Source organism: Catharus ustulatus, chromosome 5 (genome assembly GCF_009819885.2).
Source record: "Catharus ustulatus isolate bCatUst1 chromosome 5, bCatUst1.pri.v2, whole genome shotgun sequence".
Classification (NCBI taxonomy): domain Eukaryota; kingdom Metazoa; phylum Chordata; class Aves; order Passeriformes; family Turdidae; genus Catharus; species Catharus ustulatus.
In genome coordinates this window covers 34653115-34678672 of record NC_046225.1, presented here as the reverse complement: position 1 = coordinate 34678672, position 25558 = coordinate 34653115, and the positions used below count along the sequence as shown (strand labels likewise).

Here is a 25558-nt window from a genome sequence, read left to right as displayed (position 1 = left end):
AAATTTTACTTTGGAAGAGTACAGTAATTTCACGATTATATGCCACATCATTTTGACTAAAATTTTGCTCCCAAACCGGAAGTGTGGCTTACATTCAGGAGCAGCTTATATATTAACAAATTTTGGAAATTTCCCAACCTGGAAGCCCGAGCAAGCAGCAGCCCTGAGTCGAGGTGGAGCCCGCCCAGCCCCAGGGCAGTGGTGGCACAGCAGCAGCATTGCCTGGCCCCGGGGGGCGTGGCAGTGGCAGCGGCTGGGCACGCCGTTCTCCCTCTTCCCGGTGGCACTGGCCAGGGATCCCCTCTCCCTCCTCCTGGTGGCACTGGCCGGGCACGCCGCTCCCTTGCTTCCCGGCGGCAGCGGCAAGCGGGGCTGGGGCTGGGGCCGCTCCCTGGCGGCCGCCCCGAGCAGGGCCAAGCCAGTAAACCCCGTGAGCACGCGATTCTGTTACTAATTGGCAACTTTGTGAAAGTTGCACACAGATCCTTGTTGCGAACAAAAGTGCGGCTTACAATCCGGTGCGGCTTATTTATGGAGGAAAAACGAAATGTTGCTGACACCTCAGAAGTGCAGCTTATAATCGGTGCGGCTTGTAATCGTGAAATTACTGTATATCCCAATCTCTGAATACATTATTTTCTTATTCTTCTATGTTGGATAAAATTCCTTTCCCTTAAGCATAGGCATCTAGAGATAAGGGTATTGATGATATAATAAATTTAATGCATACAACAAGAAAAGCAGACAGGATGGAGAAGTGAAAAAGAACATGATAGCCATTGCTGATACTTTCTCATGAAGTCATACACATTTTCATTGCTTGTTACCCTCTGGTCTCTAGGGTTAGTGTCAAACAATGCATTTTACCCAGTGCTTTCAGCAAAGGGATCATTGAGAAACCTGTTAGCATTATTCATGGTACCATACATTTTTTAAAGCTGAAAGGTAAAGAATGGCATTGCAAATCAAACCTTTAAGTGGCAGGTGGTTCAAAAGATCATCTACCCACATAAAATCCAGCAAAATCCTTTCACCTGCACTTCTGAAACATTCCCCTACACCTTTGAAGGATGAGTGCAGCATGTTCCCTGCAGGACCCTATATTCCAAGTTTCTACTTCTAGTTTGACACAGATTAAACCTATTGATCTTCAGAGCATGTAAGCTGCAACTTATTTATTATGCAAGCTGCTGTGGAGGTGGTCCTCTGGGAAAATTGTGTGTGTGGGAGAGCAGATTTTGATATTCTGCAAGCACATTAGATTTGTTTTCAGATTTTGTGTCAAGGCTTTTAGAGTCATGGATAGGCACCTTCTCTGTTTAAAAATGAAGCCCTGAATATGAAAATAAAAAAACTTAAGAATAAAATTAAAAAAAAATAAACCAAAAAAACACCCCACACCCAAAAAACAAAAAAACACCCAACAAAAATAACCCAAAAAATACTTGCTTCCAACTTCTATGTGAAACAGACGTGCAATCATATTACAATTCTAGATCAATCTATATCTGTTTGATAGATCATATAGAGGAAACCACCTTCAGCAGGAAGTCTCAGTCTAGAATTCAACCTGCTGAAGAACTGAGTTTATGACTGAGAAGCAGCACCATCATATCTCCACAGATTTCTTAATGACAGGAAAGTACATTGTGAACAGAAAGAAAGCACTGAGCTGATTCAACCTCCCAAGCAGCAACTGCAAACCACCAGTTGAGTTGAAGATACTGAATGGGCTACCTAAAAAGCTTACATGGTTCCTCACAAAACAACATACAGAAGGCTTTTTTCTTCTTTTTTAACCCAAGAATTTTACAAATAGAGAATGGAAGGGAAGAGAGCAGGTAAATCTGTAAGGGCAACTGACTTCGAAAATTAAACTCAGGTCACCCTTGTCTGAAGTCAAGTGCTAGAGTCACTGAAGAGTCCCTTCTCTAATGTTTTATAGTCAATTCCTCTAAACATTTAAGTAGATTTAAATCATATTTCTAAATAATTCCACTGTATAAGAAGAAAGAAATATTCCTATTAACACAGATTAAATAGCAGGAACTTTCTTCCCCCCTCTCCTCATTGGATAATTGTTACTAAGTCACTATATTTTGTAACTGTAAAAGACAGTAACTTTTTCTTTCCTGATAATTATTACCATTACATGTATAAACAGGGAAAAGGAAAAAAAATACAAGCAGAGAGTTTGAACCCAGTTAATGCCATATCCCAGCCTGCACTGCAGTAATATTTAATGACTCAGAGAATGATGGAATCAACCTGAAAACACATGTTGAAATATAAGCTTCTAATTTCTAATCAAGAAGTAACACTAAAGCGTAAGAGTGCAATTTTTTTACTGTCTTTTCAGTCTATGTTTTATTCGGGATGGAAGAAGATACTTTGGTTGTGTCTCGTTAAGGGATCAAATTTGTTCATTTGAACTTACAGATTACCAGATGACAATAAAAATCCACCAAAGAAGTGTGGATTCCAGGCTTCATGGAGAGAATAATCACAATGAAATTCAGATTTTTTGTGGGGCATGGCTGAAATGCACCAATACCAGAGCTGGGCCATGCTGTAAGCAACCCATAAGCCTAGTATAAAATCTGCTGATAACTCTTAAAGCCACAGCTGAATTCTATTACAGCTCCCACCTATTTGGCTCACCAACTACACAAACCTTGCTACAGATCTATTATTAAACACTGTACACCCATTAGTCAAGTGATCGTTCCCACCTCCCGCACCACTGGGGCTAAAGAACACCTACATTTAAAGGCATAAAACAAGTTAAAATTTTTAAAAGGAACTGAAGCAAGGGAAGAGAAGATTTCAGTAATTCTATCTGGAGAGTAACTACACCTACTGCTGCACTGGCACTCAATGGGTAATAAACTTCTTCACAGAAAGGGCAGTCGAGGCAAGCAAAAACGTCTTAATCATAGAAAACATAATAAAAAGCTATACTCTGAGTAAAGAGTATTTTCAATGTGGTAGTCAACAACAGTTAATCTTTAATACAGTAGTAACATAAGAGGCTTGCATTTCTCTGCTACTAAGGTGATAAAAAGAAACTGTAGAAGCAGCTTTTTCAATTCTAATTTTACAGACAGCAGTAAAAATTAAGAAAGAATTTATCAGTCACCCAGAATGTTTGTCTCAACCACAAATGAAAACTTAAAGAGGAAGAGATATTTAATTTTACAAGCAATTTTAAAACATTGTTGTAGAAGTTACTCCACTTCTGGCCTTGAATATGTAAAAATATTTGCCTATTAAATCAAGAATGATCAGCTGCTTTCCCAAAACACAACAGTATTTCAAATTTCATCCATCTTATTGCATACAAACCAATCTGTTTGTATATGGGCCAAGAGTCATATTTTTACCTCCATCTGAGCTGGTGATCAGAAGCAATGGATTACAGAGAAATCTTTTAATTTCAGACAGTTAACATTAAACACAAAGCTTGCACAAGGAGGAAGAACAGACAAAACCTCAAAATTTAATTTTAACACGCATTTAGTAGCATTCTTGCTTTGGCACCGAATGATTTCAATATGATTTATAACCATGATGGAATTAAAACCACAGCACAGGAGGCTGGAGGCTCCTATGAACCTGAACCTATCTTAGCTTTGCAAGCCCTCCACATTCCTGCTCTAGCAGTAAAGCAGAAACCTGGCCAGCATGGAGTGAGAAAAAGTAGAATCAAGCCTGTACATAAGAGTAGCGGCAATGATGAGGAGTGCATATGTCATGGAGAATTACCCTAAAAATACTGAAACATGCACTCCAGCTATAGGTTGCCAAAGCCGCAGAAAGCTTTCATATCTACTAGCAGCCTAGAGTGCTCATGGACTGAAGAATGTAAGCAGCAGTTGTTCTTAAAGGACATCATTTACTCCAAAATTCACATGAAAGTTATTGTAATCTTCTTTTGGACAAGTGAGATTACTAAAGACTTAAAGTGTATAACAACTTGACTATTGCTGGCTTACTTAACATCTAATTTGTTTTTTAGTTAGGAGACTTCTTTAAGCATTCATCATGCTAACAAAGGCTAAATTGACAGTATGTACTTAGACTGAAAAAAAAAAAAAATCATTAAGAATCTCAGATGTTCTTAGTGGCTTATCTGAAAATCAAATTAAATCCTAAAAAGCAAAAGTAATGCAATTTTATTCTTTATATATAGTTAGACTGGATTACAAAACAGTAAGTATTGAAATATTTGGTACCTGTAAACATGGCATGGAAGTAGGGGCTGCAGGCGGCTAACACAACTCTATGCGCTGCAATTTCCATGTCTTCAGCTACTATCGTCACATCACACAGCAAGTTTTGACTATTTAGAAATATCAGAGAAGGCAATTTCACATAAGTGAACTACAACAGAAAAATATATACGATATCACACACAATTTCTTTTCCCATGCCATCAAAAGAGGCAGGCAGACAATGTTGATGAAGCATTGTTTTCAAATGTGTTACACAACCACAAGGCTGTTACTCAACCAGATTACGGATGGTTCTTGGGTACACAAAGCTATCTAAAAATCAAAAAAATGAATTGTGATTCATTGCACAGAACTTTTCTGCATTGAATAACAGTAATTTTTACCAGCCCAATTTATAAACATTCTCTCTGGAAGTCTGGGTCCCTTTGAACAACCATGATAGAAAAGACAGAATTTAATATACACAAGTACTTAAACAAAAATTTAAAAATACATAAGAAACAAGGCTTTACAGACAACAAAAAATCCAAACTTCAACTGAGATGCCTTGTGACATTATGCTGGAAACTCATGCCTACTTAATTGTTCAAATCCATTACTCAATCTTCTCTATATTTACTGTTTTCCAAGTATTTTTTTCATATTCAGCCCATGCACACAATAGCAATTATTTTTTCCAGCCTGAGCAGTTTAGAATTTATTATGGTTAACTTCATATCTTGACTGACTTTGTATCTTCATTACATCCATTTACATTCTTGCCCTTTGTGACTATAACATATTTCCTCCCTATTCAGTAGCAATAAAGTAACATCTCATTTATAACCATTCCTAACACAGGTGTTTTTTCTAACACAGTTTACAGCTATTGGCTATACCTCTTTCACTTAAACTCGAAACATGCATACTCTTTATGATCCAATTTTCTAGACTGAAAGAGGAGGAGGGGGGAAAAAAAGGAAACACATCACAACACCAGAAGGCTGCAATTTCACAGCATCTAAATAGCCATAGTTACAGTTGCCTTTTATTTCCTGTTCATGCTAGCACTGTCCCTGTGGAGGTAGTATGGAATCCACAAAACTCAGAGCCACAGCAACAGAGGGAAGATGGACAAGTATGACTTAAAAGAACATATTCCTTAGGGATGGAGCTAGAGCTGTACACCAATCCAGTAATTTCTATACTCAGTACTTTCAAAAAGATAATTTTTTAACATTTCTGAATACATATTAAAGATTTTTAGACAGTTTGCAACTACCACACTAAGTTGTAGCAAAGACAGGTGAGCAGTTGCATTGTGCTTGGACAGAACTAGAGCACTCAGCCAAACAGCACAGATGTTCATCTCAGTCCAAGAGAAAACTCTTTGATCTCTCAGTCCTGCAATCTTCCAGTTTTTATGAGTCCAGCCTCAAGCAAGGTGGCTTTGCAGAGGTCACACACCAAGAATTTTGGTGGCCACAACTGACCTTTGGGGCAATACTGCAATCCTGGTATAACAGTATCTTTCTGCTTTCAACTCTCAATACCTACAGCAGCTATGTAAATCTCATAAGTTTAGCTTGCAATATGGTTATTATCAAATAATAAATACAAAGTAAGGTGGTGACTTGTACCAGACGAAACACACAATTCAAAGGATCTTGAAACAACCATTACATTTATTATTTTAAAAAATGGAAACAGAAAGCCACACACAAAAGGGCATCAGATACCCAGCTTTATCAGACACCTGCCTTTATCCCGGTAACTCGAACAAAGTTTTGTACTTAGTTCCACAGAAATACTAAAGATAACAATGAAGTCAGAAGCAACAGAACTACATCAATGCAGGACTAGGGTTAACTACAGTAAATTCACGAATACAAGCCGCACTGAGTATAAGCCGCATCTCTGGGTGTTGGCAAATATTTCGTTTTTTGTCCATAAATAAGCCGCATCCGAGTATAAGCCGCTCTGTTGTTCACAGCGAGGACCCGCGTGCAACAAAGTTGCCAAATAGTAACAGAACGGCGGCAGGGCGGGATTTACTGCCTCGGCTCGGGCTGTGCAGGCTCGGCCCGCTCGGGGCTGCCGACGGGCCCAGGTAGCCCAGCCCGGTGGGACCACTGGGGGCCAGCTGCTGCTGACACTGGGCTCGGTCACCACGGCCCGGCGCTGCCCTGTGGTGGCAGGCAGGGATGGAGGCCCCCCCGCTCCCACGGCGGCGGGCGGGGACGGAGCCCCTCGCCGCCTCCCCGAGCCGCCGCAATGGCGGCCCGGGTCCCCCGTTGCCTCCCAGAGCCGCGGCAGTGGCGTCCCGGGTCCGCCCCCTCCTCTCCGAGCCGCGGCAGTGATGGCCTGGCTCCCCCCCTTCTCCTCAAGCCGCGGCAATGGCGGCACGGACTCCCCCCCTCCTCCCCGAGCCGCAGCAATGGCGGCGTGGGGCCCCCCCGTCTCTTCCCCGGGCTGCGGCAGAGGAGGGAAGGAAAGAGTTCTCCCTCCTCTCTCCCCGCCCCCCGTGCTGCCTGCAGGCAGCCAGGCTCCACCCGCGGTGCAACAGAGTAACAATTTGTAACAATCGCAAAATGCCGGCTCGGCTCGGCACTCTGGCTGGCACTTCTGAGGTTGTAAATGTCAGAAAATTATTCACATATTAGCCGCTCCTGAGTATTAGCCGCATTTCCGGTTTAGGAGCAAAATCTAAGTCAAACTGGTGTGGCTTGTATTCATGAAATTACTGTAATTACATTGCACATACATACACACAGTAACACCTCTACTCTGGAACTGTATCAGGTGAATGAATATGCTGTGTATTACTACAGAGCTGACAAGCTAAAGAAAGTACTGAAGAAATGAGCTTAAAAACTTAATCATGTACTCTGCTGCAAGTATCTTCCACAGCAACTCAGCACCTTCATTTCATGAGGGCACATCAATTTATTTTAGAAGAGGTTGTGTACTGAAGTGGTATTGTACCAATTTGCTTATACAGAGTAACTGAATGAACAGAATTATGGGAGATACATCATAATGGTATTGAAAATGAGAAAAATGGGTAAGGAAGTATGCATTTAAGAATAACTGAGCAACTGTTTACCAGCTTGCAGGCTGGTAAACATTCTTCATTGGTGCATACAGAGAAAGTTCATTACCCTCATCTTCACAAGGTGTTGATAAAGTCTTGTTTCTAAGAATGAGAATTTTAATAAATACAGGCAACATCAAATTCCATTGCGATAAAAGTAAATTATAATAAAGTGAAAAGATAGGCATCAGAGTGTAATTTTGTCATATGTCAAGAACTAATTAGCTATCCTAATGAGCTTTCCACTCAGTGTTGAGGTGATGGTGAGTAATGAAAGGACAAAAAATACAAAGGACAAAATTGCTACAATTTGTCAAATTTTGAAGGCACATAAAATCTAATTAACAAGCTACTAGAGTCAGAAAACTTGACAGCAGCCAAAAATTTAACATAAACACACAGACTTAAGTATTTAAAACCAAATGTATTTAGGTGCTCAAGCAAATTATTTATTCACTAGTTGGAGAGTATACCTCTGGCAAATACCTGTTTGTGCTACACTAATGAAGAACACTGAGATTCACTACATTTTTAAAGTTGTTTCTAAATGAAAAATATAATTTACTGGATTAATATCAGCTCTTTGTTTAGAGCAATGAAGTCTGAAACATTTTTAAGATTTTCTGTATATTACTTCAAACAAATTAATGCAACTAGAAACGTTTATGATTTTATTTAATTACTACTTACCATCTTAAAAACTGTACTCAGCTTATATTGTAAATATTTTTGCATCAACTACCTTATTAAATGAAAGCTAGTTAAGGTTATATGGCACAGCTCCTGTTCAAACTTTAAGTATTTATACATGCAAGGCAAAATTGCTCAAATTGCTTCTACAGCAATTTGAATTTAGGTAACCATGGAAACTAAAGTATATTCTGAAAATAATCCATGGGCTTCAAAAATGCACTCTGCTGGAAAATGGTGAATCTTTTACTTGCAACACAGCAAAATGCAGGTAAGGTTTCTGACTTCTGAAATTATCGTGAAGATTAATTCCGGGAAATATTCTCCATGTAAACTCTTGCTCATCCTTAGGAAGTCATTGCCACTGGCTCTAGCCAGGCTCTGTTATGCTCCTTGAGACACTGCATTTGGTTACTGGGACACTTGAAAAAGCCAAGGGTATAACTTAGGTGAAGCAACAAGTGTCAGTCTATCCAGCACACAGTTTTAAAGATTTTACCTATACGGAACAGCAAAGGTCAAAGGCAGAGGCCTACTTTAAAAAGGTATTGCTGTGTTTCTTTGTGGTGAAGCCTCTCCAATTTTTAATTTTATATGGGAAATAACAAAGAACTACAGGATTTTCACAGCCACCAGTACTGTCTCTGCTAGAGAAGTATTTTTATTTATTTAATTTCTCCATTGTTGCTGTAAGTCATAGCACTAAATTACTATCAGTGATAGCTGTGAGTCCTGATTTCCAGAGCTCAGTTGTGAGCTCTAATTACTAGCTGTCACAGTTTTCAACATCACTTCACCTACTCATATGTAAAATATAAATTAATATGGATGCTAAGAACACCATTAGCACCAGCCTCCCAATTTCACCGAAACTGATGGTATTAATCAACACCAGCCTCCCAGTTTCACTGAAACTGATGGTATTATCCCTAAAAGTCTTACAAAACTTTATGGAGAAAAGTTACTTTCAACTTTTTATTTGGGAGTTCATCAATGTCTCCCAGAGGACAAGCAAACGATAACTAAGAAAATGTACAGTCAGTTTATACTTTGACCTATGTCTCCAGACTAGAAAATTTTAACATTTTTCTGATTCACAGCCTACCATGAAAATCAACAACAGGCACACAAAGAGCCTAAGGCTCAACCAGAGTTACTTTTCATCTATCCAGGATCAACTATGTACAAGAGAGGATCAGTAGCTGTAACTTCTTAAGTATAACCTGTATGTATTTTTCAAGTCTCATAAAACTATTTTTTACTAACTTACGAGGTGCAAAAACATACTGCATTCATTACAGCTATCATCACATGGCTATCATTCAGCTATCACTTCATTGTATATTTAATCCTCTCCTCAGCTATACTTCTGAAATTGCCTGCTCTTAATAAACAAACTAGTATTATTAACTTAACAAATGCAAATGAAAGCAAAAATCAACTATGGACTCCAGGCAGGTGTATACAGTGAAGTAGTACCTTCTTAATTCATTCATAACTTTAAAAGCTTTCTTCATGTGCAATGGATTTACTGTAATAGGACAGTGAATTTCAGTGTTATCATCTTTCAGATCCAAGGGCTTCTGATGGCAAAGTTTGGTACATCTGGAGAGAAAGAGGAAAAAATAAAGTTAATACTTCTGTCTAATCTCCAGTGCTGTCATTTATTTTGTTCACCTTCATCTTGGGGAGAAGAAGATTTGTACTTGAAACTTCTTTACTCCAAGCAATTTTGGTTTCCCTATTACCAAAGGTGTAAAGTAATAGGTAGAACTCTCATGGAAGTAGTAAGCTGGCGACTAATGCTAGTGACATTGACAGAGGCTAACAATAACCTCCTCTAAAGAAACATGAAGATGCTTTGTAAATATTATTCTATTTAGTGGAAAAATATTCCAGAACATTTCCAATAAGCTCTGAAATGAGGGCAGAATTAGAGTTTTGGGAACTTTTCACCTAGTACCCATACAGATCAATGGCAGAAGGCAACAACCATCACCCCAGTCTCTTAATGCCTTTACTCCCTGTCAGGTAAGAGCTCCTCTCTGCATTTCCACCAGGACCTTAGCTGCTGTTTCACACAGCTCCTGGTTCTCCTCTGACAGGAAGGAGTGTACAGTGTACAATGACTACTGTAAATATCCAGGCTTTCCCTGGCTGCAGCATAAGACACAAGTGACAGAAAAATTGTCTAGTTTTGTAGATTCACTCAATGTTTTGAAACGCATAATGTACACAAGTGACCAGCCTCTAATTTTTCTTAGTCTCAAAACCCCAGTCCAAACAGCAAGAGAAGAACTAGGCAGTGTGAAAAATCATTACCTCCAGCTATAATTTATTCTTTCTGTAAGACATTCTCAAATTCTACAGACACTAAGTTCTGTAAAAAATTATTATATACACTCCTCAGTCACTCAGACTGTCCAAACAGCAAGTGGACTTTTCATGCCAAACCAAATCAATGAGTTTCCTGTTGACAGTCACAATGTTGCTCTTACAAAGCAAACTCTGTTGCGGTAGCACTTAGAAAATGCTTAGCATCAGTGATGTTTTATTCTACAGCACTGTAATTGTATTCCTGAACCTCTTGCAAATAAGCAAAGGCAATGAAGTCATTTGGTGGGGCCACAAACCCTGGTACATCAACCATCTGATTTCAAATGAAAATTCAACCTTACTAGCATTAACTAAGCACAGTCAAACTAAACATACTCTGTGACTCACATAATTGCAACCTCTCTTCTACTATACCTGAAACTTTCCAATTGAGCATATCTAATAAAGCTTAAAAGAAAAATCCAATAGTAATTTAAGATTTTAACCTAGAACTTTGACTTCTGTGTACTACAATTGTGCAAAGCCAAGAAGCTGGCTCTATTTTTCATTATCCCATATCTAGCTACAAAATTTTGGAGCAAAGCAATACAAATTTGCATCAAGCAACAAAGGAATGTAAGAAGTCCCCCTGAGACTAAGTAACATCCATCCAAAGAACTACTGTCAGCTTACTACAGTGTACCATGAAACTGAAATGAATTAAAAGTTTTGTGTTCAATTTTGAAAATTATACAATTCATTGCTGAGAAAGGACAAATAGCAGACAGGAATTCTGTATCAATCAAAAAAATAAAACACAAAGAAGTTATGTGCTGAATAGCATATACATGTGTTACTTCTTAGAGGTTAAAAACAAAACAAAATACATTTATCTAGCAAACTCCTTTAGACTGAAGGTTACTTTTCTACATTATGTGACATATGTTGTAATCAGAATTCCAAAAAATTATAAACAGAAATTAATGACTGCAGAAAACATTCAAAACACCAAAGACCTGTAAGACCAAAGACCACCTGGGCAGAGACCCAGCTTTTAATTATACCACTGACCTATCAAGTCCAAGATAGAACACTTTCATTGCAACTTTCTACACCCCAAAGCAACGCATCAGATACTGATGTCTATTTATCTGCATACGTGTACAGGCTATGTACACATCAAATACAGCTATGCAAGGAAAAAAAAAGCAATCAAGTTGTAAAGAGCTGCCAAGCAACCTGGATTAGATGGAGGAATTCACATGAAGTGCAAATTAATTTGCTGAAATCTCATTAGTTTTTCACAAAGGGTGACTTTGTTTTAAGGTAATGAACCTTACAAAACCACCAGTCATACGCCTTCTGTTTTGGGAAGTGCCAGCCTGCCTGAAGTACAGGCATCTCTCTTACCATTTCACCAGTTGGGTCAGAGCACTCTGCAACTGGTTTCCTTCAGTTTGTTCTCAAGAACCTCACCCACAGCGTGCCTGAATTCTACCTATCGAAGGCACAGGATGAAGTTGCACTGAACCGGAGCCTGTGAAAAAACTGAGGAGGCCAGCTGAGGTGCAGCTGGAGATGGTTGCCTGGAGTGCATTGCCTGGGCACTTCCACTAAAAAAGATGCTTAACTAAATAACCAGAAAACCGTGAGTGAGATAAGCACGACTGCTGAGTCAAACAAGGAGTAATTTGGGACCACATATGGAGGAAGCAGAAGGAGCGAGGGGGAGGAGGGAGAAGAAGCCCGCCTGTTCCCACAAGCTGGGAGGCGCACGGGAAGGCGGTGGGGTGGAGGTGCCGGCAGAGCTGCCCGCCCGCGGGAGCCCCGGGCCCGCTCCCCCCGCACACGGTGCCCGCGGCCGGCACCCGCAGCGGCACAACCGGGCATCTCCGAGCCGGGCGGCAGCGCTGCCCAGGGGAGAGCCGGCCCGCCGGGCACCCGTTCCGCCACCAGGTCGCTGCCACGACCCTGCCGCCGACGCTGCCCCGCGGCCGGTTCCGATTGTCCCCTGTCCGCAGGCACGGCCTCCCACGCTGCCGAGGGGCCCGGCGGGGCCGGCCGGGCTGCGGAGAGCCGCGGCACCTCCGCTCGCTGCTGCGCGGCCGGGCCTGCCCCGCCGCCCCAGCCCACGGACCGCACAGCGCTGCGCTCCGCACCGCCGTCCCGGCGGGCTCCGGGAGCACGGCTGCCACCCCGCCCGCCCCGCCGCACTCACACGGGCGGCAGCAGCATCTCCATCGCGGTTCCGCTCGGGCTTCCTCCGTGCAACGCGGGCGCGGCGAGCTACCGCCAGCACCATGCCAGCTGCGCTGCCCCGCCGCTGGTGCGGGGAGCGGCTGCGCCCGCCCGGCCGAGCCGCCGCCGGGAGCCACCGGCACTGCCGCTTCCGGGTGCCCGCCCGCGGGAGGGCGCGGCGGGGACGGGCAGCTCTGCGCAGGCGCGGCGGAGCCCGGACCGTGCGGTCCGTGCTGCCGTGATGGCCGGAGCTCCGGGACCGGCGGTGGGTAGGGGGTGTCTCGCCAGAGCCTTCCGCCCTGGAGGTGGGATAGCCTCGGCCCAGGGACTTTAGGAAGAGGAGGCTGAGACGCCGCTGCCCTTGGTGAAAGAAGCGTCGCCCCTGATTGGGGTGAGCCCGGGTCTCGCGCCCTAGTGTGCATCTCCCGCTTCGCTGAAAAGCGGTGGCTCAGGGCAGGACCGGAGAGCGCCACGGCCCGCGGAGCGCCCGGGTCAGCGTGTCCTCAAAAACAGCGAGGATGGCTTGGGGCGATCGCGTGGGGACACACAGGTGCTCTGTCCCACGGGGAAAAAAACAAAAAAAAAGCGCCCCAGGTCTTAGGGAGAAAATCCACCAGCACGTACATGCCATGAGGTACACGGACATCTTCTTGGCAGGCCAGCCAAGGAGCTGGCCCGACACCAGCTCATCAGGTGGTTTCTGCTTGAGTCGGGACCGAAGGGAAGAGCAAAAGTGCATCGGGACGGAGGAGCTGATCAGGCTCTAGCTCGCTGTGACCTACTGGATCTCATCGCTTTTTATTTGATCAAGTCCAGCAGGAGCACTGCCGCTGAAAACAGCTGGCCTCCTGTGTTTTGCAGACGTTCCTGACTTATTAAGTACTTGAGTTGTGTTTTAATGTTTTCTGAAGTAACCTCTGTGATGCAAAATTGCAAAAAGAAAAACGATCAGGGATCTATTTCAAACATGTCTTTGTAAGCAACACTAATTCAAGCAATGATCAAGAATACTACATTTAGCAACTTCTGACTTGGGGCACTAGAGAAGAATTTGCTGTAGTTAAACCTCTGTAAATTACTTTCAAATCATTGAAGATTGTGCAGTGGATAATAGGTTTAGCGGGCTGAATACAATTCAGGTATTTAAATCTCATTGTGCTTGTAAAATTAAAATGCTTCTTCACCGGAGTAAAAGATTTTACATTGGAATTGTATGCCTAAACTAATAAATCTACTGATATTATCTACTAATATCTGACCAACACTATTTTTCTCTGAGTGAGAAGAGTTTGAGGGCAGGATATTTCAAGTAAGACACAAGACAAAATGGCAGGTGTATTTTGGGTGAAGATTGTTACACATGAATACTGAAAGCCTTCACTAGTGTTTCTAATAAAATCACTGCTTTTAAGACTAAATGTATTTTAATCTGCTGTTTTCATTTTTGCTAATCTCCAATAATACTTCTCGCTTGGGAAATGCCATTTTCATTTTCTTAGTTTACCAATCCTCTTTCACTACAGTGATGTTTGATTTGGGAACACTTTAAATTTTTTTTCAGGGAGTTACCACTGGAGGTTTTTCTAAATTAAATAATCAGAATTGGCAGTGTCTGTTTTTATGAAGTCTGTGCTTTGTAACTACTGAATTTGTCTCTTCTCGAGAGACAACTGGATTTACCTCTGGGTTATATTGGAGAAGACAAGGTACTTGCTAAAGATTTAAATACACAACAAAGCCTGCTTGCTGGGAAGTCTGCTCCAAAGAAGCCAGCCAGAAATAATGCTCTCTGAAATGGAGGTTTAAAATTCAGCTAGCATAGCATGACCGAGGTCTGAGTTCATAAGCAAATGTGGTCTGGGTGGATCCAAGAGTGGATGATGACTGTCAAATCGCATTTCCAGGTTTCTATAATTTAGAGTAAACTCCTGGACATGTCACTTTGTAAGACAAGGATCCCAAATTCTACTGATCCATAAGACCAAAGTGAATTCTACTGCTTTTTGCTTAAACTTGTGAGCTAGTCTGGAAGCTGAGGGGCTTTGTACACTCTTTGCATATAGATTCTGCAAGATTCTGCAGATTCTGCTCCATGCTAACATGTCAGAACTGTTTAGCAATGTTGTTGTTGTGGTTTAACCCCAGTCAGCAGCCAAGCCCCAGGCAACCACTCGCTCACTCCCCTAACAGTAGGATTGGGAACAACATCAGAAGGATAAAAAATAGAGAACTTGTGGGTTCAGATTAAGACAGTTTAACGGGGAAAGGAAAAGCCACACACACAAGCAAAGCAAAACAAGGAATTAATTCACTGCTTCCCATGGCAGGCAGGTGTTCGGCCATCCAGTAGAGCAAAGTTTTATCACATGCCTGGGTTACTTGGGCAGACAAACACCATTACCCCATATACCCCATATATCCTCCCCTTCCTCCTTCCCCCCACTTTATAAACTGGGCATGATATAATATGGTGTGGGAATGTCCCTTTAGTCTGCTGAGGTCACCTGTCCTGGTTGTGTCTCCTCCCAGCCTCCCATGCATACCCACCTCCCTTCCCAGCCTGGCCATATGAAAAGCAGAAATGGCCTTGGCTCTGAGCAAGCCCTGCTCAGCAATAACAAGATCATATCTATGTTATTACCACTGTGTTCAGCACAAATCCAAAACAGCTCCATACCAGCCACCATGAAGAAAATTAATTCTACCCCAGCCAAAACCAGCACAAACATTTATTCTTAAGTGAACATTAAGCATTTCCAACCTGGGATTTCTCTCATTTTCTTGCAGTATTGCAAGTGGCAAATTGGTTTCAGAGACAAATATTCAACATTAGTTCAGTTAACTTCTGTGATGCAGAGGATCAGAAAGAAACAAATAGGGCAAGGTTCAATTTTTTTTTCTGAAAATTATATGTTTGCAATTCAGTAATTTCAAGAGGAATCAAAGCAAAAACTACTTCATCCAAAATACATTATGTGGTTATGGCAAAACAACTTGTATTTCTAACTATGAGAAAACACATCCTTCAAATACAATGTCTAGATTCTTATGGGATTCTGCTTGATCCAATACCTCTTCTTACGAAAGAACTTTCAGAGAAAAAACTTATTTATATATGTCTGTGGGCGTATGTATGTCATTTTGAAAGGAAATGGGCTATGTATCTTATCTACGATGGAACAGGTGTCATTTTTGTTTATGTTGCAGTAATTCAAATTACTGCATTTACTGAGAAAATTCCCTGTCATATTTCAGGCTGTAATAACTCTTAGCACTTTCCCACTTGTTTTAGTGAGTTACGAAGGAACGTGGCCAACGCTTACTTAGGATCACACCATTTGTCATCTATTGGCACTATAAATACTTCACTGATACAGAAACCCCAATACTATCCATCAGTGAACTGCATCCAGTGAAAATGAAGTTATGCTAGCAGAGCTCTGCTTGCTAACAAGATAGTCCCACAAGTTATATGGTCCTACATATAGAACAACTTCTACATTCTCTTGTCTAAGACACTAGCACTAAAATCAGCATTAATCCAGCATTGCCTAATCTTAAAAGGCCTCACTCTGGTGGAAGAGACCCCTTTTTCTTGCTTCAGAGGCATTAAATAAAAATTAAGGTTTCAGAGAACCATCGAGCTAAGGAATGCAGTTGAGAAGAAATACACTGAAAAGTAATGTGAAAAGGAAATGCAAGAAAGTGCATGCAGTAGACTGAGAAAAGAACCAGATTGCAGAGGAATATGTACTAGAGAGTAGGCAGAGAGAGAAAAAATAAAACGTGTAAATTGGGACTGTGAAATAAAGAATAGCAAAGCAGCTGCTATAAAACAGAAATTTACTTTGACCAAAATCAGTTAAACACAATCAAACACGGATTAAAATATTTAGTCTTTTCTAGCATTTATTCTCCTGTGTGAACAATTGCTGGAGCTTTAAGAATGACATGTACTTAATGAAAATAGGTGAAGGGAGAATATCTATTCTGTAAAATTCATGGACCTTATAATGATGATGATGAAAATTAGTAACTATGAACTGTTTTTTCAATGTTCAAAACCAGATAGAATTTAATTTCCAAAAGGACTTGATATGACACACAGTTTAGTAAACAGACATTAAGTACTCTAATCCTGTTTCTGGAAAAGAGCAGAAACATAAAAAGAAAATAGTATGACACTCTTGATTTCTGCTTGATGGAGAAGCCAGGCCCCTGTGGTCAGTGCTGTGTTTCTTCTAGATTACAGCTTCCAAAAGGAAGTCCTAGCTGAAGTAAGAGCTTTGAATGGAAGCAAATGTAGGTCATAGCCATGAGTCATATTTGTACTGCAAACTACAAAGATGTGAAGCAGATATCTTGTTGAGTAGATCTAAAGCCCAATGCTGCAAAGGTTGGGATTTCACATATTCCTGAGATGACTGTGAAAGACGTGGACTGACTCCTGCTCTCATACCTGCAGACTTGTGTTGCTTCCTGTATACTGGATAAGGCAGTCAGGTCACTATACTGAGTGGGTTCCATTCACCAAACCAGAAGAAAGCCCATCAGAAATTATCGGATTTCACCTTGCAGCCATATTACCACTCAGACATGATGCAAAGGTAGCAGCAGAAACCTGCAGCAAGGATGTCTTGGGAAAAGTTGGACCATCCCAATCAGCAATGTGCAAAGCTGATGAGGAGTTTCACCCTTAACAAAGAATTATTTATCACTGAATAAGTTATGCACCTTTTTTGTGTACAGCTTATACCAGAAAAAAAAAAAGTACTTTTCTGCAACATTTAGTTTTTAGCAAACAATGCATCATAAGCAGCCATTGGGGTTTTTTCCTGATTATTTTACTTTATAAGAGGGTAGAAAAGACTTTTGTTTATTTATTTGTTCTGTCATACTTGTTTAATTTGTCAAAATATTGTTTTCTTGAAAAATGAAGCAGAAGTCATTTTCTTCATAGATAATAACTGTAAGGTACCTATTACATGCAAGCCCATCAAAGTCTTTCTGCTTCTTCTCCATCATATTCCCCACTCCAACAGCAATATTGTGAGATAGTCCTAACCAGGTCAACCAACCAACATGCCCCTTTCTCAGAAGAAAACAGCTACAGCTCATTAATTAAAATTACATTTAAACAATTGATGTACTGCCATCTAGTGCTGCCTGAATGCACAACAAGACAGAGAGATGGACTCTTTTAGTCCTGGGTATCCAGGATTGGCCTGTTGCAAACCAACAGTTAAAATTATCCATTTCCTCTAGTCATACTCATTGTGATCTTACCTAAGAACAGTAATTGGGAGCAATTTACAATGAAAAGTGACATAGTATGCTAAAGTAATCAATCTGAATATTTACTGGTTTCATATGCATATAAACAAGACAAGAAGAACAGTATTTGCAGTTTACCTCACTTGAGCGGAACTCAGTGAAAATGAAAAATGCTGCAGACTGGGAAAAAGCAAGTGGGATATACTCCACACATTGTACAGATTCCTTTGTTGTACAAAGAGGCAATGAGATCAAAGACATTAAAATACTAAAATGTTATATTTAGAGAGGCATAGAAATAATAATCACATAGGTCTAGTTACTGCCAGTAATTTTGCAGAGAGGTTGTTCATAGAACATGAAAAGCATATCATGCTGGTGTTCCAGAAATTGAGTTAATCTTGATTTGGAATAACCTTTTCTCTGTGTGTAAGAAAGACTAGAAGTATTGCAAACTCTATGTTTAATAAAATAGCTCAGGATCAGTACTTGTACCTGTGCAGAGTGTCTATTAAAATTGGACTCATAGTAAACTGAAAAAAAAAAACTGAAAAGGAAATTTAAATCAAAGATACAGATATGAAAAGGTTTAGTCTGATAAATCTGGTACAAGCAGGTGCTCACAGAATGAGTACAGTACAGTAAATTCACGAATACAAGCCGCACTGAGTATAAGCCGCATCTCTGGGTGTTGGCAAACATTTCGGTTTTTGTCCATAGATAAGCCGCACCCGAATATAAGCCACTTTGTCGTTCGCAGCGAGGACCCACGTGCAATTAGTAACAGAACCGCGGGAGGGCGGGGTTTACTGGCTGAGCTAAGGCTGTGCAGGCTCGGCCCGCTAGGGGCCGCTGACGGGGCCAGATGGCCCAGCCCGGTGCTGCCGCTCGGGGCCGGCCGCCGCTGCCACTGGGCTCGGTCACCCCAGGTCGGCGCTGCCCTGCGGTGGCAGGCAGGGACGGAGCTTCCCCTGCTCCTACGGCAGCGGCGGCGGGCGGGGACAGAGTTTCCCCGCTCCTGCCGCGGCGGCGGCGGGCGGGGACAAAGCACCCCGTCGGCTCCCCGAGCCGCAGCAATGGCTGCGCGGGGCTCCCGTCGGCTCCCCGGGCCACAGCAATAGCTTGCGCGGGGCTCCCGTCGGCTCCCCGAGCCGCAGCAATGGCGGCGCGCGCTTCCCCCCCCCCCGGGCCGCAGCAATGGCGGCGCGCGCTTCCCCCCCCTCCCCGGGCCGCAGCAATGGCGGCGTGGGCTTCCACCCCCCTCCCCGGGCCGCGGCAATGGCGGCGCGGGCTTCCCCCCCCTCCCCGGGCTGCGGTAGGGGCGGCCCGGGTCCCCCCTCTCCTCCCCGGGCCGCGGCAATGGCGGCGCCGGGCCCCCCCCCGTCTCTCCCCTGGGCTGCGGCAGAGGAGGAAAGAAGAGAGCTCTCCCGCCTCTCTCCCCGCCCCCCGTGCTGCCTGCAGGGAGCCAGGCTCCACCCGCGGTGCAACAGAGTAGCGATTTGTAACAATCGCAAAATGCCGACTTTGCAGCTGCTCGGCTCAGCACTCTGGCAGGCACTTCTGAGGTTGTATTAGCCGCTCCTGATTATTAGCTGCATTTCTGGTTTAGGAGCAAACTCTTAGTCAAATTGGTGCGGCTTGTATTCGTGAAATTACTGTAATTTCATGATTATAAGCCGCACCTGATTATAAGTCCCATGTTACAATACAGAGTGTGATAAAAGGTATCTATTCTATCACCATCTGTTGAGGGTGAGGGCAGTGATCCTTATCTCTGCAGGAGATATTCTGCTAATGAGCCATCCATTGAAACCAGGTGGGGCATTGTTCTTTATCTTTTCACAACCCATCCTTCCTCCAGCGAGTCATTTTCTGCTAACGGCCCATTGAGTCCCACTGGGTGACTGATAAAATTACTTCATCCCATTGGAAGTTGCTCCAGCCAGGGGGAAGAGCCCAACATTTCATACCAAAATAAAAACAGAGATTTTGGGACACTAAGGTAGCCCCTTTCTCCACTGGACTCCAGTGGAAAACCTAATTTCTCCACATCACCACTGGATCTCTGGAGGGAAACCGCACCTTCCACAGGACCACTGCTCCAACTGAACCACATCTGTCCCTGCAGAAGAACTGCAACCACCATTTAATCGAACTGCTACCAACACCCTGCCTGACAGGGTGTCAGGTTGTAGTCTGACTTTGTCAGGGTTTGCAGTTTGTTTGTAGTACTGTATTTCTATTTTAATTTCCCTAGAAAAGAACTGTTATTCCTAATTCCCATATTTTTGCCTGAAAGCCCCTTGATTTCAAAATTATAATAATTTGGAGGAGGGGTTTACATTCTCCATTTCAAAGAGAAGCTCCTGCCTTTCTCAGCAGACACCTGTCCTCCAAACTAAAACAGAAACTTTTCGTTCTTTGTCCATATATAAGCCACACCTGATTATAAGCTGCACTTTGGGTTCGGACCAAAATTTTAGTCAAAATGGTGTGGCTTATAATTGTGAAATTACAATATGTTTATTATGGTGTTCCTGGAATGGAATTTTCACTGGTATCAAGGAAAGTCCCTTACCACTATTTCTATGCAAAAGAACATTGGGATATGCACTGATATACTGAGGAAAAAAAATAGGCAACTTCAGAATTTAAAATATTCAGAAGAATATTTGTTGGAATGTTAACATTTAACCATATAGCCTCAAAAATTAGTATATGCAAACTAGTTCTTGAGAAATTCATTTAAGATTTTCAGACAAACTATTCAGAAAACTGAGAGGGGGAAAAAAATAAACTGATTTTTTTCTTGAAATTTAATCTTCTGTCTTTATTTCAATTTTATCAGTAGTTTTCCCAAGGTAATTATCTCAAACATTCCCCTTTTTTTTTTAGAAAATCACACTAGAAAGAATGTAATCAAAACTCAAATACTTTCATAAAAAGCTCTGTTTCCCTTTATATAGTTCACATAAATGTTTGTCATATTGTGACAGCTTTATGACAGAATGTAAACAGAAATGTGATTTTGAAAAATCAGAAGAAAATGAAAAAAATTACTCTGAGAGGAAGTACTTTTCAACCCGCAAATTAGGTATTTCCTTAAGTGCTGAACCACTTAAAACTCAAACTTATCTTTAGCACAAAGTAAAATACATTGTGATACTGAATTCTCAACTTTTATACTTTTAGTGTATATTTTTAAAACTAGATATGAAATTGAAAAGTCACATCTTTTCTTTAACCTCAATTTATTTGCTTTTTAATATATCTAGGAAATTAGTAAAACATTTAAATATTTTAATTTCACGATTTCATGATTTCATGGTTTTTATAATTTCATGATTATAAGCCGCACCATTTTGACTAAAATTTTGGTCCGAATCCAGAAGTGCGGCTTTAATCAGGTGCAGCCAATATATTGATGAGGTTCAGAAATTTGCCAACCCAGAAGTGTGAGCCCGCCCGGCCCCAAGCCAATTGGAGCCCACACGGCCCTGGCGAGGAGGCGGTGGGGCCAATCCAAGCCTGCATGGCGCCGGCAGGGGAAAAGCGGGGCCAATCTGAGCCCACCCGGCCCGAATCTGAGCCTGCACAGCCCCAGTGGGGAGGCGGCGGGGCTGATCCGAGCCCACATGGCCCCAGAGGAGGGGCGGCAGGGCCGATCCCAGCCTGCACAGCCCCAAGCCAAGCTGGTGCCCGCCTGGCCCTGGCAGGGGAAAAGCAGGGCCAATCCAAGCCCTCATGGCCCCGGCGGGGGAAAAGCAGGGCCGATCTGAGCCCACATGGTCCCGGCGGGGGAAAAGTGGGGCCGATCCGAGTCCGTACAGCCCCGAGCCAAGCCAGTAAACTCCGTGATCCCACGATTCTGTTACTAATTGGAAACTTTGTGAAAGTTGTGCAAGCATCCTCGCTGCGAAGGAAAGTGCGTCTTATAATCGGGTGCGGCTTGTAATCATGAAATTACTGTAAATCAAGAGTGCCCATTCTGTTTTTCACACTTTTTCTCTTTGTTATTATTTTGCTCTTTGTCTCATCTGCATAAAGCAGATGTCCAAATTATCTCTCTACAGCCATATTAGCTACTCATTTTCATCAGTCCTAACTCTGGACTTCATTATGGACATGTAAGACATTTTGCCAAATAATTTGTACTAATAGATTAGCTGAAGTAACTCATGGCTACACTAAGGCTCCAGCATTCAAATTTGTATATTAATTGGTGAAAGACTGAGAGTTTTTAGCAATACCAGTGTAATGCTCTTCTATTTTCAATAGCTTGCATTTAAAGGCCACAGAATTTTAAATGGGCAATTTACCTAGGAAGCAAAATCTGCACAGTGAGTGGCAGTTTTTGATTACATGATTACTGTGCATAAATAGTCCCATGCTGCTCAACACAAAAAGTTGACACTTACATGATGTGAAAATCTGAAACTATACATGGAGTGAAAGGTTCCTTTGTATTAAACATATTCAGCAGGGAACTGCTTAACCGTTTAAAAGCTAACCTTGTTAACTTTTTAACCTCCACAGAATTAAAAACATTTACAGGAGCTTGAAATAAATTAAGTACTTCTGAAATGTCTGTATGAGGCTAGAACATAAACTGCACTTACTACCGTATGGCTTTCAGGATTATTACAACAAATTCATGCAAATAAAATTTTCTACTGTTATTTTTACTTTTTCACTTCCCATTTGTATTTTAAGTAATGCTGGGAACTGTCACAACCTCATATTCTCAGAGCAGAGACTGTATTCCTTGCATGGAGCTGAATATAACTTAAGTATTAATTGTAGTATGAAAAAGAAACAGTAATGATAATTATAGCTTATAGCTGAATGTGGAAAAGTTTGTGAGCCCAATCCTGTTTCCATTCATGCCAAATTTTGAATGAAACCGAGAGGAGGAAAAGTAGATATTATGACTCTTTGTGAAGATATAATTGTGACAGCTAGTCCCCAAATATTGTAATTAGTACTGATACGGCAAAGGTAATGCCTAAGTAGAGATTAATTCCTGTGTATCTAATGTCTAAGTAGAGCTTTCCCTAAGGGCAGCATAGCATTGTTGGTCCATACCACATCTTTTTATCTTACCCTTATCAGATACCTTCATCATTACTGATGGAGTTGCAGTGGAAAAAATTTAAGAATAGGCCATATTTTCATCTGTTTTAGACCGCCCAGCATTAGGTAATCCTTCGTGAGCGAGACTTTCAAGTTTGTGTATACTAAAATAACAATGTCTGGAAACTTTGATGGAAGATGGAATAGGAATTGAGCAGAAGAGAATGTTACTTTATTAAAACCTATCTACATCACTAAAACCTCTCACTATAAAATTATTGTGAATCTGTTACAGTAATTTCACGAGTATAAGCCACACCTGATTATAAGCCGCACTTTCCGGGTGTCAACAACTTTTCCTTCTTTGTCTATATATAAACCACACCGGATTATAAGCCACACTTTTGTTTGCAGCGAGGATCCGCGTGCAATTTTCACAAAGTTGCCAATTAGTAACAGGGATTGCGGGGTTTACTGGCTCGGCCCCGCTCAGGGCAGCCACTAGGGAGTGGCCCCAGCACCGCTCGCCACTGCCGCCAGGGAGCGGGCTCGCTCGCCCTGGCCCACTGCCTGCATTGCCGCCACTGGGCTTGCTCACCCTGGCCCAGCACTACCCTGCGGTGCTGGCGGGAGACCGCTCCCTCCTCCGTACAACAGAGTAACCAATTTGTAACAATCGCGTGATCGCAGGTTTTACTGGCAGGTGCTCAATTCGCGAGCTTGGCTCAGCCTGTGGCTCGCACTTCCAGGTTGGCAAATTTCAGAACTTTGTCCATATATAAGGCGCTCCGGAATAAAAGGCACACTTCTGGGTTCGGACCAAAATTTTAGTCAAAAGGGTGCGGCTTATACTCGTGAAATTGCTGTAATTAAAATGATGTATCAAAACCAAAATAAAGATTGAGTGATCTAGTAAGAACAAGAGTAGACTACTACCATAAAGATTACATACATGTTTTACATAAACCAGTTGAAACTGGCAATCACATACTTCTAAATATGTTAACTGGTGTTGTATGCAGATGTTTATGCAATTCAAATATTTAAACTTGTAATTTTTTTCTCTAACTGCGCTCTTCAGAAATCCACTGTGAACTCATCTTCCATTCAGTAGAAACAAGGTTTACAATAATATATAAAATTATAGCTATTCAAATGAGTGCTAATAAATGTAAATTTACTGGGACTTTAGGATTTTGAAATTATAGTTAGAATAACTTGTTCTTTTGATTTTATCTTAAACACTTGTCTAATGGCATGTCTCACACGCACTGCATATACGTATGCAAATTGTGGCCTCACTTCACTGTCACTGAAAGTTTTTGTCGTCTGCTTGCTAATCAGTAGGATCTGTGTTCTTGTCAGGAATGAAAAAAAAAAAAGGAAGCAAAATAAGGAGGAGCAAAAAGGAACATTTAGGCTGAGAAACTGGAAGAGAGCATGCTCTTATCACAGAAGCTGGACTTTTATCTGAGTCAAACCAGCAAGTTTAAGGCTCCTTTTTAATTTAAGATAGTTGTCCAGTTCATTAAATGTGTGTATCTATCTGTATTAAACAAGAACAAATGAATGCTAGAGATGAATGTAAATGCTCTGGGTGGGAGGTTTCAGTTGAGTATTTTTTTCTAGAAAAAGATAGCCAGGAAGTCACCAAAACTGAGATACAAAAATTGAAACTTCTCTGAAGAAGCTCGTACTTCAAGAGCAGTTTTTGTCCTTTGGCACTTCAAGATGCTTTCAAGAGAGACAGTCATTGCAGCCGTTCAGGGTGACAGTCCTGGCTTCTCTTAAATAGTATCCATAGAACAATTACAAGCTAGAGAGGATACAATCTTACTTGTCTTTCAGACCTCCCTTACAGCTTTGATCCTCTTCAGAGTCCTCACTAGCGTTGAAGGTTAAGGGATGTTCATATAGAACAAACAGAAGGTTAAGAAACATTAGCAGTTGAACAGAGCACATAGCAGATAATAAATATGATGCTTTGGAAATTGATACTTTGCACATGCTTCAACAGTGTGTCATTCTGATCCTTCTCATTTCACAGACGTTATAGCTGAAAAATGTCAGAGAGGCTAACAAAAGTTACCAAATAATAACTAAGCACAACTAAGTGTTTGAAGACTTTCCAGAATACACAAGGATACCAATGTCAATAAGAGAGAGATCAGTAAGGAAGTAGTCTGGACACTTTGAGTGGCCACAGTCTGTCTCAATGTGAACACAAAGGGTTAGAAAATGAAATCACCAAGCACGTGTTTTAAAGAAAACATGTTTCTTCCCAAAATATACAACAGGGCCAGAAATATCTTAGGAAATGTATGAAGTGCCTCATGAATGCTAAAACTTTTTGTGATCTGAAGGAGCAACCAGATCCACTGGAAACAGTAACAGCTGCATAGACTGCATCCTTTCCTAAAGAAGTCCCTGCAAGACCAATTGGAGGTGAGAGAATACTCTGCACTATAAGCTGACACCAACACTAGGCTGCCTTTATCCCACACTTTGGCGAACCATCTGCTGCTGGGGTACTTTCCCCTCCCAGCGCTGCCTCCCGAGCCACCAGCCCGAAGCCTGCTCTAAGTGGTCTCCGTTTTGAATTCAGTGGCGGGCAGCCGAGAGAACTGCACCAAGCATGGCCCCGGGACAGCGCGGCCCC

The 25558-nt window shown here is 41.9% G+C and overlaps 1 protein-coding gene across 4 annotated transcripts in view; it reads right to left on the bottom strand.

Annotated features, from left to right (window-relative positions):
- Nucleotides 1-12704, bottom strand: part of KLHL2 (kelch like family member 2) — a 59490-nt gene extending 46786 nt beyond the window's left edge. For 3 of the 4 annotated variants that reach the window (XR_006162990.1, XM_033061099.2, XM_033061100.1), the window contains exons 1-3: nucleotides 12533-12704; nucleotides 9478-9603; nucleotides 4236-4342 (exon numbers count right to left, since the gene is read on the bottom strand). Coding sequence is in view for 2 of the 4 variants with exons in the window: in XM_033061099.2 (XP_032916990.1) it covers nucleotides 4236-4342; nucleotides 9478-9603; nucleotides 12533-12555 (256 nt within the window). In the remaining 2 variants the exon portion in view is untranslated. Of the gene's footprint in view, nucleotides 1-4235; nucleotides 4343-9477; nucleotides 9604-12532 lie in introns of those variants that run through there. The other variant, XM_033061101.2, reaches the window with a different exon arrangement.
- Between the last annotated feature and the right edge of the window lie 12854 nt (nucleotides 12705-25558).